This window comes from Festucalex cinctus, chromosome 2, assembly GCF_051991245.1.
Source record: "Festucalex cinctus isolate MCC-2025b chromosome 2, RoL_Fcin_1.0, whole genome shotgun sequence".
Classification (NCBI taxonomy): domain Eukaryota; kingdom Metazoa; phylum Chordata; class Actinopteri; order Syngnathiformes; family Syngnathidae; genus Festucalex; species Festucalex cinctus.
In genome coordinates, this window is record NC_135412.1 from 15,396,733 (window position 1) to 15,411,080 (window position 14,348).

The following is a 14,348-nucleotide window of genomic DNA, read 5'->3' on the forward strand; positions in this document are numbered from 1 at the left end:
TACCTTATGTCTTCTAAAGGCCAATTCGACGTTGGGAGTCGGGAACTGTCCGGCGTCTGATTAATTAATAAAGTACCATCGTAACATAGAAGGCGTTAGTGGGGCGTCTGGGGGGACATTTCCGGCGGATTCAACATGTTGAATCGGCGTCGGACCATCGTGACATTTGATCACTCTGATTGGTTGTTAGCTAGCAAATCAGAGCACAGGAAAAGAACAGTAAGCAATGAATGTGGATGAAGTGATTGAAAGCCTTAACAATTTTGCTCGTTTTGCACATTTGTCACCCTTCGCATTTGGATGTAATTATAATGTCTATCTGGACAGAAGATGAAGATGAATTCATCATTATGGTTCAAGAGAGACCGGAATAGTATGACATTCCCGTTAATCTCTAGAGTGAAAATGCCAAACTATGGCAAGACATTGAGACGCAATTATATTACGTACACAATTCTCTGTAAAGAGCCTGAGGATGTGCTTCACGTGGTAGATTATCGTGAGTGGAAAAGATAGTGGCATGCTTTGTTTACATTTTTATATACCACCACAATAAAGAGCTTCCGGTTGCCTTTTTCAAACAAAGAAGAATAGTGTAACGTATCAGTGGATCCCAAAAACACGGACAAGTAAGTGAATTTACAAAAAGGATTTATTTACAACAAAAACTAAGCACACATGCAAAAGTCCAATGAAAAAAGAGCTTGCAATGGCAAGAGAAAATTTAAATTAAAAAAACAACAACGCACGCATCAAATACGCTGAACCGTAAACATACTTGAGCCAGTCCAAAAAGGCAACAAGGCAAAGTACAACAAAAATCTTCAAGAACTTACAATGAACAATACGGGAAGGCATGATCAAGGTCGAAGTCGCAAACAAGGTCTAGGAGTAGAAGCTATCTTGGAGGCAGGAGCAGAAGCAGCCTATCAAATCTACAAGACATAATTGCTGATGAGCAGCTGCTGTGCAGAGTTTCATGGGCGCCACCGCAGTTCAGGCTCAAACTGGAATTACAACAAGACACAACTGAGAGCACAGCCTGCAGTCATGGAACATGACAAATAGTTACAAACGCCGCCGATGGTATGGGGTGGTATTACTTCTCTCGCATGTGTAGAAGGTACTTAATAGTTGGCGTCAATGTCTGTCTGTTGCAGTACTTCCATCATTGTTGGGGTGCGACGTGACGACACTACAGGTGGTAGGCCTCGATCACATTCAACATCAAATTGGTGTATCATGGCCTTAAGATTGTCCTATAAGAATGATTTTTCTGTCTCAAGTATGTTAAGAGTGAATTTGTCCCGATAATCGAGTCCAAAGCAGGTCGGGCCAACGGTCTTAGATATTAAACGTGTTCAATATTTTCAAGCAAAATCTTCATGTGTGAGGTAAACTGACCGCTCTCGATGCACTGTGACGTGAATGGGATGTGACCAATCAAAGAAGTGCCCAAACAGACAGATAAGAATGTAGTTGTCAATTAAATACGTCATACCCGATGTCGGTTGTTTTTTGTACATTATAAAAGTGGGTTCCCCTGACAGGAAGAAGTATTTTGTCTTATATGTCTATGTCTTATATTTGATAACATCGACATCTTACAGCACTGCCACTTGCGGTCCTCTTTGGAAACGCTCCGGTAACTTCTTTGTTTCGGAGAGCTCACGTTTGATCATGCAAGAGTTCTGCCTTTGGGGGCAGAATTTTAATGTATGCAGTGCTCTGTGTTTTAATTATCAGAGCAGAACACACACAATACAACCAAGACTGTCAAAGGCCGGATTTTTTCATCTTTACATGTGGGTTCTGTCGAAGATAAACAGTCTTTCAAGATTTGAAAAATTCTATGTGTGTGCCAAGCCCTAAAGTGTCTTATACTGAATCCAAGGTGAAGGTTGATAAGAAACGTGACTGGTAGGAAAGTGACATTTGACATCTGACCTCTCATCTGCTACCTAGACTCATCTTGTATGGGCCAAGATTCAAATTTAAGAACTAATAGTTGCCTCAGCTTGAACAGGACCTTTGAATGAAAGCGTTAAAACGAAAGTTGTTGTGAGGGATGACCCACAGAGTCGACACGATACACAAGCTTGCAGATCATTTCCACTGTGAAAGCTTTCATAGAATGTGGTACACACTCCCTTATAAAATCATCATTTATACTTTAATTTGATAGTTAAATGTTGTTTTCGATATAGAAGTGCTTTGTTTTGTTCACATTGACCTTCTGCCCGAGTGTGTTGCAACTGTGGAATGAACACTGTGACTAATCTTCACTTCCCTTTTTCTCATTTTTTTTCTTTTGCAATCAGTTTGCAAGCACATTTTGTGCAACAAATGAGAGGACTGAATGAAGGACTGTAAATTGTGCTCATTGTGCTTGCACACTTGATCCTGACCCTTAACCCTGTGCTTGTGTCCATCAGCTGCGTCAGCTGCTTGAGCACCAAGTGGAAGTGCTACTGGGACCAAGTGAAGCACCAGTGTGTCTCCACTAAAGATGAGACAACGCACAACCTTCTGGAGGTAAGATACACCTTCCGCCTTGAGGATCTTTGAATATTAAGAAGCCCACTAGAAAATGGCTCAGTTCAATGCCGGCCTTTCACGCTGGGATGATATGAATGTGACAGGGTTTGTTAGTTCTACCTGCATATATGCTTGCGTGTCATCATCTTAACAGTCAAAATTATTGTTATATTTATGTATAATGTCACAAAGCAGAAGCATTAAGATACTAAACAATGGAGGGCCAAGTACTGATCCCTGCGGGACTCCACAGGTGATATTACAATACCCAGAGGTCACATGGATTACACGGTGTGTCATCTCTGATAGAAAAAATCTAAACCAAGAAAGTACTGAGCCTGTAACATCAATACACTTTTCAAGGCATTCCAGTTGTATTGTATAATCAATGGTGTCAAAGGGAGCACTGAGATTCAGTGATTACTGTATTGATGAGGTGTCAGAATCTGTAGCTAGAAAAGGTCATTAGTCAACTTTGCAAGGGCTGTTTCAGTAGACTGATTGGCCCTCAATATGGACTGAAAATGTAATCATTAAGCTGTTGCGCTACAACTTTGTCAAGGATTTTCAATATAAATGGGCGATTTGACGCCAGCCTATAATTACAGAAAGGTTGGGTTGTGTGAGTAAAGGTTGAGTAACAATTGTCGTCAAAGCTGCAGGTACAGCGCCAGGGGAGATTGAGACAATCAGAATATTTAAGATGCAGGGTCTTACAATCAGAAACAGTGATTTAATGAGTGTCCCCGGAAAGGGTTCTAACTTTCAAAGTATATTATATGAAGATGAGAGAGAGTAGTCAAACAAGTATCCATCGTAATGTAGATATTTTATTAGTAATCGCAGGATTTGACCGGGATTTGTGCACAATGTCGTTAGGTCGGCTGCTGTTGTTAGCTTTACTACTGCAAAATATTTCAGGTTAGCTAAAACAAGAGCTTCTTTGTATTTCAGCAAGCTATCACCCCATGCTTGACGGAAGACCTCGAGTTTAGTCGCACGCCGTTTGCGCTCAATATTCCTACGTGGCTGTTTTAAGTGCTCGGATTTCATCTGTGAACCAGAGAAGTAAGTCTCTTAGGATTTAACGGTGCTACGGAGTTGAGGGCATGACACAAAGCAACATTCAAATCATTTGTGAGATCATCAATCGAGCCAATATAAGAAGGCATGGAAGCAATTGCCAAAGGCAGTAGCTCAGAGAGCGCAGTAGTATTTGAAGAACTGATATTACGGCTACTTTAGGTTTGGTTGTGGTTAAAACGATGGCAATGAGCCATTTTATGAAGTGATGGTCAGACATAGCACTAGTACACGGTAATACCAATACATTTGAGGTTGTGAGGCCGATTTAGTACCAAATCTAAACTATTACCATTATTAGTGTTTGCTTTATTTATTATCTACGCGAAACCGAAAGTATCAATTATTGTCTGGAACGCCGTGGTGAGTGGCTCCGACGGGGAATTCATCTGAATGTGGAAGTCAGCCATAATTCATGTATTATCTGCATGAGTCACCAAGTCAGCCACAAGTTCAGGAAATATCATTTGCATCTAAATTGCCAGAGTAAGGGCCAAGAGGACGGTAAATAACTGCAAGATAAAATGGCAGCGAGGCTGTAGATGACAAGAACCTCAAACGTTTTATTTCATTTCTTTTTATTAGTTTATTTGTCAGACATTTTTAGAGCTACAGTTAGGTTTGAGAGCAGTTTCGAAAATAAGGATCACAGCCCTCCTTAAGAGGATGTGCAACATGTGAACTCAGAAAGATTTGATGAGAGGCGTCATTTAGCGGGAAAAAAATCATTTGGTTTGAACAAAGTCTCACAAAAGCAACCATATTAAGATTATGGTCTCTGATAAAGTTATTAAATTGCAAGGCTTTATAGGAGAGTGATCTAATATTTACAAGACAGATTTTCAATATAGTTGGATGATCTGTGCTATTTGCCTTCACAAGATTCCTCCTAGTCGTAATATTAATGAAATTGTGTCGTCTGGGGCCCGTATTGTATTTCGAGGGACTAAAGGTACAATGGGAGGTTATTACTATAGAAATTCGGTAATTATTTGTCGGCTTGCAAGTAGCAAGTACTGTTAATATTAATAGGCGCGAACACTGTGTCATGCTTGAACTCATTGCATTGTATCACCTCAGAAAGCATGTCAGTGTACATGTAGTGGATTGTTTGTAAAGTTCTAATCTACATAGAAAGCTATGTGTGTTGTAAGAGTATAGCATAGCGCTAGTTAGCGCTAGCCTTACAGACTGTAGACCTGTTCTTATAGCTCACTAATCTGTAACTGGGCCTGCTTTAGTCTGGGCTGTGGAAGACTGATACAGTAATCATTATTGGTAGAAAGAGTGATGGCGCCTTCCCAGGAAAGGTGAAGGCTGTCCAACCTCAGCAGGTTGAGTTGGCCCCAGAAGAAGAGCTAATTATCTACCAACTGCAATCCCTGCTTACTACAAAAGCTAGCCACCAGCTAAGCCAGAATAATGTGCTAAATCTTGGCAGCCGCTTCATATTCAAGACTTTCTGAGTTCGTGCTGAGTCTCCCTAAATTTCTCATGATAGCAAGACATTTTGGACATTGGTTAATCCAAATTGAGGACGAATACATGACACAAGATTCCATCTAGTCTAGTTCAGGAGGTCTTGAAGACATGTGTGACTTACAAAACAGTCCTCTGGTGACCTTATGATCAAATTGCTCACGGTTTTTAGGTTCGGAAGGTTTGTAACATTTACCGTTTGGTTTCGGATCACAAGACCCTTTGAAAAAGAGAAGGAATCTGCTTCGGTTCGACAAGTAAAGTAAATGAGATTTCATTGTGTGTTTAGCAGCGCAAATGGCAAATTGCTTGTCATGTGTGCTGGCTGGTTTATTATGAAACGATCTGAAGGGGATATGACGTTTTTTTTCCCCCCACTTTTAACTCTTCACATTGGAGTAATTTTTAAACATGATGTAGCGGGCCGGGGGTCGGGGGTATTTTCCGTTCTGCTGAGTCCGCCTTAAGGTCCAGCGGGCCTGTTATTCCAATCCCTCAACATCTTTCTATTTGAAGCCATTGTTGTTGAGACTTCACCCTCTCATTTCCTCCTCCTCCTCCAGAAAAACAGGACAAGTATTTTAGTTGGCGGATGTGTGCAGCCCAACTATTGTCTTTCCTAACTGCCGTATGTCACTTCCTGTCCCTCCGCCTCACCACAGAACGCCGCTTCCTGTCCCAGGCTGCTAGCCGCAGAGGGTCCACCGTCGCCGTCGGGGGCGACCCAGGACTTCGCCGTATCCCTGAGTAACATCCAGGAGGTAGCTTGCTCTCTCGCTCGCTCGCTCGCACACACATGTTCTGACTTTCCAGCTGGACTTTTGCCAACATACATGTTGTGAACATGGCTGGAATAAAACAGAAGCAGATGTTGTATTCGCCTCAAGCCGAGTGTGGCACAGATGGACCTTTTTGCTCAGTGAGATAACAAAACATGCGGCAAGATGATGTTTACGTTTGAGAACACGGAAACAACCGGGATCACTTTGCTCATTTCGCTCAGCGGCCACTTCCTCGTCAGCACACCTGGTCAGACTACTATTGTTAAACTAATCCTAATCTGAATGTTGTCATTTTCACCGATAAATATTCGGTGCGCTCATAATGTTGGCAGACAAGTTACCAGGCATGGCCCCTTGTCTAACCTGGCTGGCCTTTTTGAGTCTTTTTCCTGGGGTGTTGCTATGGTGACAGACTTGCAGCCATGAACAAGTGTCTACACGCATACACACACTCACACACACCCACCCCGACAGATCTTGAATAAAGGGGACGTTCCCACGTCTGTTAGGTTTCATGACGGACGTTTTCATCGAGTCAACATTGCGGTGAATTTGTGACACTTTTGGTTGTGTCTCTGCGGCGCAGGCATCGCCAAATCGCAGATGCTTCTGGAGTTTGTGGGAGTGAAATTGGATTCGGTTCTCACAGGGAGGCACGGCGGGGGTGGGGCGACCCTTGGAGACATTTAAATAAACTGTGATAAACATTCTCACTGATACTCTTAGCAACACATTTGTCCATTTCAGATAGCAGATAATGATTTTCTGGGCCAGTCTGGTGGCAAAAGGCATGAAAATTCTTCGTGGACATCTCTCAACTTGACATGCTTGAGATCTGGCACTCATTTGAAAACTGATCCGTACGAAGCCAGACGACTCGCTGTGGTGTACGAGTCCAGATGTGTGTGAATATCAATTGACAATGGAGCCACATCGGCTCCTGTCAGGCTCAATTACGGGCTGCTCGTCATCAAATTTGCTTGGAAGAAACTTTGCTTGAGGACGCTGCGAACCTTGCTCTCGCAAGATGAATTCTCGCGGTATTTGCGAGTTCACAAACTCCGGAGAATACGTCTTGTACCCCTCCCGCAGATAACCGCCATTCCGCTGGTGGTTCTGACCAATCACAGAGCGACATTGTGTTTGGGGGCGGGATATGCAACTGTGATGAAACCAGGAAGCCAGCGCCGACGCAGGGGCTAATGAATAGGGCTGGGAATCTTTGACTGTCTCACGATTCGATTCGATTACGATTTTTGGATCTACGATTTGATTCAGAATCGATTTTCGATTCTCGATCAAACGATTTTCGATTCAAAATTATTTGATTGACAAATAATTTCTGCTTCAATTTACAGATATGCACAACATTGTCATGATCTACTCCAGTCTGCTTTGCAAGACAAAATGACAAATTGACATTAAAGTGTCTTTTTTTTGTTTTGTTTTTTTTGTTTAAACATTTATTAATTTTGTATTGTAAGCGCCTTTTCCACAAAAACAGCATGTGGGCTACCCTTCTTCTTCATTTCTAATTTAAATATAATTGATTTTTGGATATTAAATATCGATTTGATTCGATTAATAAATGAGAATCTCCATTCTTTTATGAACCTCACATGGGAACTTTGTTCTTAGGTGCGAATGGTCGTTTGTGTTTGTCTACTTGCGATTGGCTGGCGACCAGTCCAGAGTGTAGCAACACGGCCATGAAAAAAATAGATGGATGGATATTTGGTGGTGTGCTTGACCACACGTTTTCCATTCCAGGGGGAGGAGCTGGAGTGCGACTTTGAGACCGAGCAGCGCTACCAAGCCACGTGGCTGAACAGCTCAACTGTCAAGTGCAGTGGGGTGACTGTAAGTGCAGACAATTACAAACCGCAAATTGCCACTAAGTCCATTTGCACAACAAAAGCACTTTATCTCGCGCCCGTTTTGGTTGCTGTCACGTTGGAGTGCAATGCAGATGTTGCTAACTGCTGTTGTGTCCATGTAGCTGTCCACCAATCAGAGGAATCAGATTTTCCAGCTCAACCTGAGGAGGAGAGGCCACCTTAGCGAGGGCACCTTTGTAGACAGCCCCCAGCCCATCAAAGGTAGGACAGCATTATCATCATTACCTTTTCAAAGAAAAACCACCTCTTCCTCAAGGAGGTTCAGCCTAATTACAGACTTTCAAGATGCCACCTCTGCACCCAGAATAAATTTCACCTGGGCAAAAACAATGTGTGCTGAGATTGCACAATGTTTTTTTTTTTTTTTAAATGGAAGAAAAATATGTCTTGGCTCTCAGAGACAAAGCGCATTAGGCTGCCATTCACTTGTAATGATAGTACTTGTGCATTACAACACGTAATCTGACAACAAGCAGTCATTTGCTGTCATTTCATGTTCAGCCGCTGCCTAATTACACATAATGATTGCCGTAAATAGATGTCATTGTGGAACAGTGTCGAACCCTTCGGCGAGCTTGTAGAGTTGCAAGCACACTTGGATCACCATGACAACAGAGCGAGGATGTGAATTTTGTTGAATTTGGCGTGCCGTCAGTGCTGAAGTTACAAGCCAGGCCGTCCAGATGTGCAGCTCACACACGGGCCGTGTGAAAGCACAGCTCAGGCCGGCCGGCGCCAGATTTTGGACGTTTTGCGAACATGACGAGTCCACTGAGTCATCACAAGTCCAACAAAGACAACAAACAAAAGAGACTTAATGGGACACACACAAACCTGATGTGGGACAATACAGCATCTTTCTTTGTTTTGTTTTTGTTTTTTTGTTTTTTTCCTGGTTTGCTTGTGTGTTTTAACTCTGATGTGATTGGGACACATCACATAAATCCTCTCTGACAGGAAATTCATGTAAACTTTAATGTCACCTGTGATTAATATTGTCTTTGTGGGTCACCAAGTCCGCAACAGATTTAGAAAAGTCATCTGAAAAGCCAGCATAAGGGCCAGAGGGATGATAGTTCAAACAGTGCAACGGATTGCATAACGAGAACCTCAAATGATTTCAAGTCGTTGTTGAGAACTTTTTGAGACCACGCGGACCATGTGAACTCACAAGCTTTGGAGGTGACGTCTCGTTTAATGGTCAAATCTCATTTAGTTTTAACCAAGTCTTGCCAAGACCAATCGTTTTAAGATTATGGTCTCTGATCAGCCCATTAACTCATTCACTCCCAGCCTTTTTCAGTGAAGCAACCCCCTTCGCTACTGGCTGTTTTACTGGGTTTTGACTGATTTTGCAAGGCCCACAGAATATTGTGTTCTATTGTTATAAAAACATGGAAACCACCAAAAGAAAGATTAGAGTCTCTTCTTTCTTCAAGAAAACAAGTATATTTGTTTCTGTTTCAGTTTTGCAGCAATTAGCATTAGAATATAGCTAAGTTTTGTCAATATTCACATTCCCGGTGAAAACACTTGACAAAAAGAGCTTGTTGCAACATGGACCTGGCTGATCTCTTATACTCTGCTGCCACCTGCTGGCCCTTTTTTTTTTTTTTTTTTTTTTTTTTTAACTACCATTGCTTTAAGCCACCTCTTCATGTCAGAAGCTGCATCCATAGCCTTCTGTACAGTGTTGCATTAAAAAAATAAAAAATAAAAATACGTAAACACATTTTTGGGAGTTAAGGAAAAGTATTTAAAAACGTTTGTACACGGTTTTGGGTTTAAATGAGTTATGTAGCAAAGCTTTAGATTGTAGCAATCTAACATTCATAAGAGCGATTTTCATTCAAGCTGGCTTATCGATGATGTTGTTCTTATGCATCTTGAAGAGCCCCTGTTGTGTTTGTGTAATGGCATGGAGAGAGACAAATACTGTAGGGATATGTAGAGTATTTGTCGAGTCTGGGAACAAAAGGCATGTCGTCGCTGAGACTCATCGCACTTCCTCTCGCAATTTACTGCCATGATAGGATGAAAAGAGAAACTTGAAATGTAAGCCTTGATGTAACTCCCTTCCAGTGGAGGTGTACAACTGCGGCGTGGGCAGCGGCGACTGTTCGCAGTGCTGGGGTCGTGAGGATCAGGGCCACCTCTGCGGTTGGTGTGAAAACAGCTGTCGACTGAGGGACGACTGTCAGCCAGTCAAACATCAATGTCCTGCGCCTGAGATCCATAAGGTAAGACCACGCTCCACTACAAACGCTGGCATTCACAGCCCCTTTGTTGCCCCCCAGGCCGTATTATGACATCACGTAAGAGTCAGTGCACGGGCTGCTGTCCAGTGTCAGCTGCTCACGCAATGTTTGGAGGGCGTTCATCAGTGTAGCGTCTGTTTTGCGTTCATTCAGCAAAGCGCTTTCTACATCTGTGACCCTATTTTGGACAAGCCGTGTGAGGTTCTTTGTGTGGAAAGCCACTGATGCAAAGAATTTAAACGGTTCATACAGATGTATGGTGGCTACTTTTGTTATGGATTATGGCAGTCATACAATCGTTATCATTGGCAAGAGGTTTGACAGTAATATTGTACTGTGGAATTGAGCAATATGTGCTGCTGCGCGGTTTAGATTCCCTGCCAATGCCGCGAGACCCGTCCAAGACCCGTCCTGAGTCCAGATGAAAAAATAAATAAATAAATGTGTGGGTTGTGTCAGGAAGGTCATGATCATGCGTAAAAAAAACTGTCGAACAAACCATGCAAGTAACAAAAGTCGTAATGTTATCTCATGACTGGCCAAGGTGCAGACCAAAGTACAGACTGGCCAACGACAATGGGCAATTTCCAGACATTGAATCATCCACACCTATGGTTGTGGTTGGATGGTTGTTGTTGTTGACATTTTTTTGGCAAGGTTGGTGGTTGGAATCCGGGCTTCGGTCTTCCTGTGTTGGTTGCTGTGCTCATGTGGCTTTTCTACGGGCACTCTGGCGTCCTCCCACATGCCAATCACATCTACGTTAGCTTCATCAAAGACTAAATTTTCCTTAAGTGGGAATATGATTTGTAAGAGATTGTCTTTTCTTATATGTACCCTGCTGCGATTGGCCGACGACCAGTCCAGGGTCCACCCTCCTCTCGCCCGACGTCAGCTGGCAAGTAAGCAAAAGCGGCATAGAAAATGGCTAGCAAAGCTAAAACGACGCTCATGCTTGCAACATTTTGCTTTTCAATCATTGTCATATTACATTCATCTGCCTGCTGCTGTCTCCAACTGACTTCTTACACAATTTAAATTGAGGGAATACAAAGAGTGGCATCGTCATGCCAATGGTTTGCCGCACACAGCTACACTACAGTAACTGAGGTGGGGGCGGGTCTTACTGAAAGGTGAATTTAGGTCGACTTGTTGAGCTTATTTGCATCATCCTTTTGCCCCATCAACTGTTTGAGCGTGTTTGGCGCTAACCTGTTTTATGAAATTACCGTACACTCTCGCGGCACAGCCCCAGCGGGCCATCAGGGTAGCACGGCTCACATGAGACCCAATCGGGCTCAACTTCCTGTAGATAAAAGCCAGTGTGGCCCAGGAGAATCAGCGTGTCGAACAGACGCACACACGGGTCGACAGTCTGTTGTAGCAAGAGAGCATGTGGAAGCGTTTGTAAGCGTCCCTCATCCTTTAGCTGTCAGCGTAGTGTGACTAACAGGATGATGCCACACTAACTTAAGTGCACGTCTTCTGCGACCCAAGTTAGCTCGCTTACTCCTCCGGCGTGGGCAGACCGTTGTTGCAAGGCTCTTTCTCTTTCTCCACTTACACACACGGACTGAAGAGTGGAAGGATAGCGGCGCTGTGGCTCAGCGGGGCGCGTGATGCAACGCGTTGGCAGACGCCTTTCACACACATTGCAGTTGTCGACATTAGCAAAGATGGGATTCGCTTTGCTTCAACACGTTTCTTCATCCATCCATCCATTTTCTTGACCGCTTATTCCTCACAAGGGTCGCGGGGGCTGCTGGCGCCTATCTCAGCTGGCTCTGGGCAGTAGGCGGGGGACACCCTGGACTGGTTGCCAACCAATCGCAGGGCACACAGAGACGAACAACCATCCACACTCACACGCACACCTAGGGACAATTCGGAGCGCCCAATTAACCTGCCATGCATGTCTTTGGAATGTCGGAGGAGACCGGAGTACCCGGAGAAGACCCACGCGGGCACGGGGAGAACATGCAAACTCCACCCAGGAAGGTCCGAGCCTGGACTCGAACCGGAGACCTCAGAACTGGGAAGCGGACGTGCTAACCACTCGACTACCGTGCACGTTTCTTCATTTGTTACTTTATTTTGGTCGGATGTTCATGTGCATGGCTACAAGATACAAGTGCATGGCTGCACTTGTATCTCAAAACACTTGTTCCCCTAATCAGCTCTCCTCATTGAAATGAATGCTAATGCAATTTAAAAAAACAAAACAAAAACATTTCTAATGATAGTATTAGTATTGTCCTGTATAAAACCACACAGTCATAACATTTTCATGGACGCATAACCCGAACATGAAAAATATGACTACCTAATGTTACGTATTGTCCTTGCTTGATGATCTTCTTCTGTGGTGTTCATTGGCAATTGGCAAACCAACTTCATGGCGCATTGAAGAGAATAGAATAGAATAGAATAGAAAGCATTCAAGTCGGCTTGTCAATTCACACCAGCTGCAGTGCGGTGCGGAACAGATGCCGCGATGCGGAAGGTTTCCGAAGAGTTCTATTTTTTTCTGGAAACCGCGTGCAGATTTTCATGAAGCTGAAGAAACAGGAAGTTGGGCGTCTTGCATCAAGGTAAATCCAGTATATTTCAAAATAAAACAGTTTGCCAACTCGTTTTTTGGGGAGGGAAGCTAGCTAACTACATAGCATGACATGAATCGGACATTTAAGACAAAAAATGAGTTCAGAATAAATTAAATTAAATTACTATTGAAACACAAAACGTACTTAGCCATGGTAGAAGTCACAGAAATAATGTCCGAAAAGCATATGGGTGTGACAACAGGCAAGCGTGGCTAATGTTTACAAATAGGACTCTATATACACGGTTGTTATGGTGTGAACTCAACTCTCCAGCGTGAAGACTCGTGATCTTGTGGTCTGGCGGGTGCAGATTTCTGTACACGGACAGATCACGCAACACAAGCGTTGTGAATTGCAGTCCGTGCGGATGCCGTACGGAAAATGCTCCGCGTCCGTTCCGTAGTCGGTGTGAATTGGGCGTTAGACAATTTTGCATCGGCATCCAAGACAGGACGCGCCAAAGATAGTTTATGTGTGACATTCAACTGGAATCCGTCTAGCGAGTGAGGGTGGAGAATCGACGCGTCCCGTTGAGTCGGAATGCTTTCCTGTTTTTGTCCTCTTTGATTTGCAAGGCGGAAGTGCACAAGAAGGCTTCAACAATCTCTACAAAGAAAATGCTATCAAGCTTCTAGCCGCGTGAACAATGCGTCACAATGCAAAGAAAACAATGCAGTCTTCATTGTGAGCGTGGTGGTGGTGGGGGGGAAGCGTGCGGAGACACATTTCCAGCGTGTGATCTCCGCGGAGGCCTGCTGAAGGCTGAGCTGTAAATCAAACCTCACAAGAGGTGTAAGAGGTGCAAATTAAGAGCTCGCCAGCTGACGTTGACGTCTGCGCGCTGCCGCACAGACGCACGTAGCCGTGATAATAAACGACTGTATGTACTTTCTGCGGCGCTCTTTAGGGGGCCGACTTGCCCCGGAGTCCCATGTTGTGTTTCATCTTAATGTGCGGCGTGGGTGTCACATGTGTACGAAGGAATGCGGCTTTGTGGTTTTTTTGTGTACGATGATGTGGCGAAGGTAACAGCCGGGTGGCCTCACACGCATGCTTGCTGTAATGTAACCACAAAAACACTGCGATCATTTCCTGTCTTGTAGTGGCTGTCATAATAAAAACGTGTGGTTGTGTTTTGGCACCGCAGTAAAAGACAAGACCCTCAGTCAACGACTTAAGCTTGTCGAAACACTCATGGAGGCGTCAGATCATCAGGATGCCCAAGCGTATCTTGCCCTCTCACCGACACAAAAGCTGTTTTTGTTCTCGGTTGCCAAGCTAATAACGCGGAGGTGTCACGCTGACCGCAACTCAGCCAGGGGGCATAAAAGAAAACAACAACAAAAAACATAACATTGGCAAGATCACGGATTTCTCCCCCGTTGTGAGTCTGCGATGTTATCTTTTAGTGAGACGTCCTCTCCTTTCGCTGTGAAGGAAGGTGAAGGCGAGGGCTCGAATGACGCGTGAGAGTGTGAACAAGAGCAGAAACGGCAACATGGCGGACGCACGCAGACATGAAAGGGAAGAATGGCTGCCATTAATTCCCCCACGTCGAGACTCGGCGCACTCACCACCGTCAGCGGTCACGGCGCTCTCCACGCTGCGTTCCCCAAATTGCCTTTGCACTCACGCGCCCTCTCTGCCGCGCTCTCCACCGCTCGCCTCTCTCGCCCTCGCTGCCTGTCTCTTGTGGGAGCTGAAGGG

General features: G+C 44.2%; 1 protein-coding gene across 2 annotated transcripts in view; it reads left to right on the forward strand.

Annotated features, from left to right (window-relative positions):
- Nucleotides 1-14,348, forward strand: part of plxnd1 (plexin D1) — an 89,725-nt gene that overhangs the window by 31,424 nt on the left and 43,953 nt on the right. For both annotated transcript variants that reach the window (XM_077513183.1, XM_077513184.1), the window contains exons 8-12: nucleotides 2,436-2,535; nucleotides 5,763-5,861; nucleotides 7,653-7,742; nucleotides 7,882-7,981; nucleotides 9,863-10,020. In XM_077513183.1, the coding sequence (XP_077369309.1) occupies nucleotides 2,436-2,535; nucleotides 5,763-5,861; nucleotides 7,653-7,742; nucleotides 7,882-7,981; nucleotides 9,863-10,020 (547 nt within the window). The remainder of the gene's footprint in view (nucleotides 1-2,435; nucleotides 2,536-5,762; nucleotides 5,862-7,652; nucleotides 7,743-7,881; nucleotides 7,982-9,862; nucleotides 10,021-14,348) is intronic.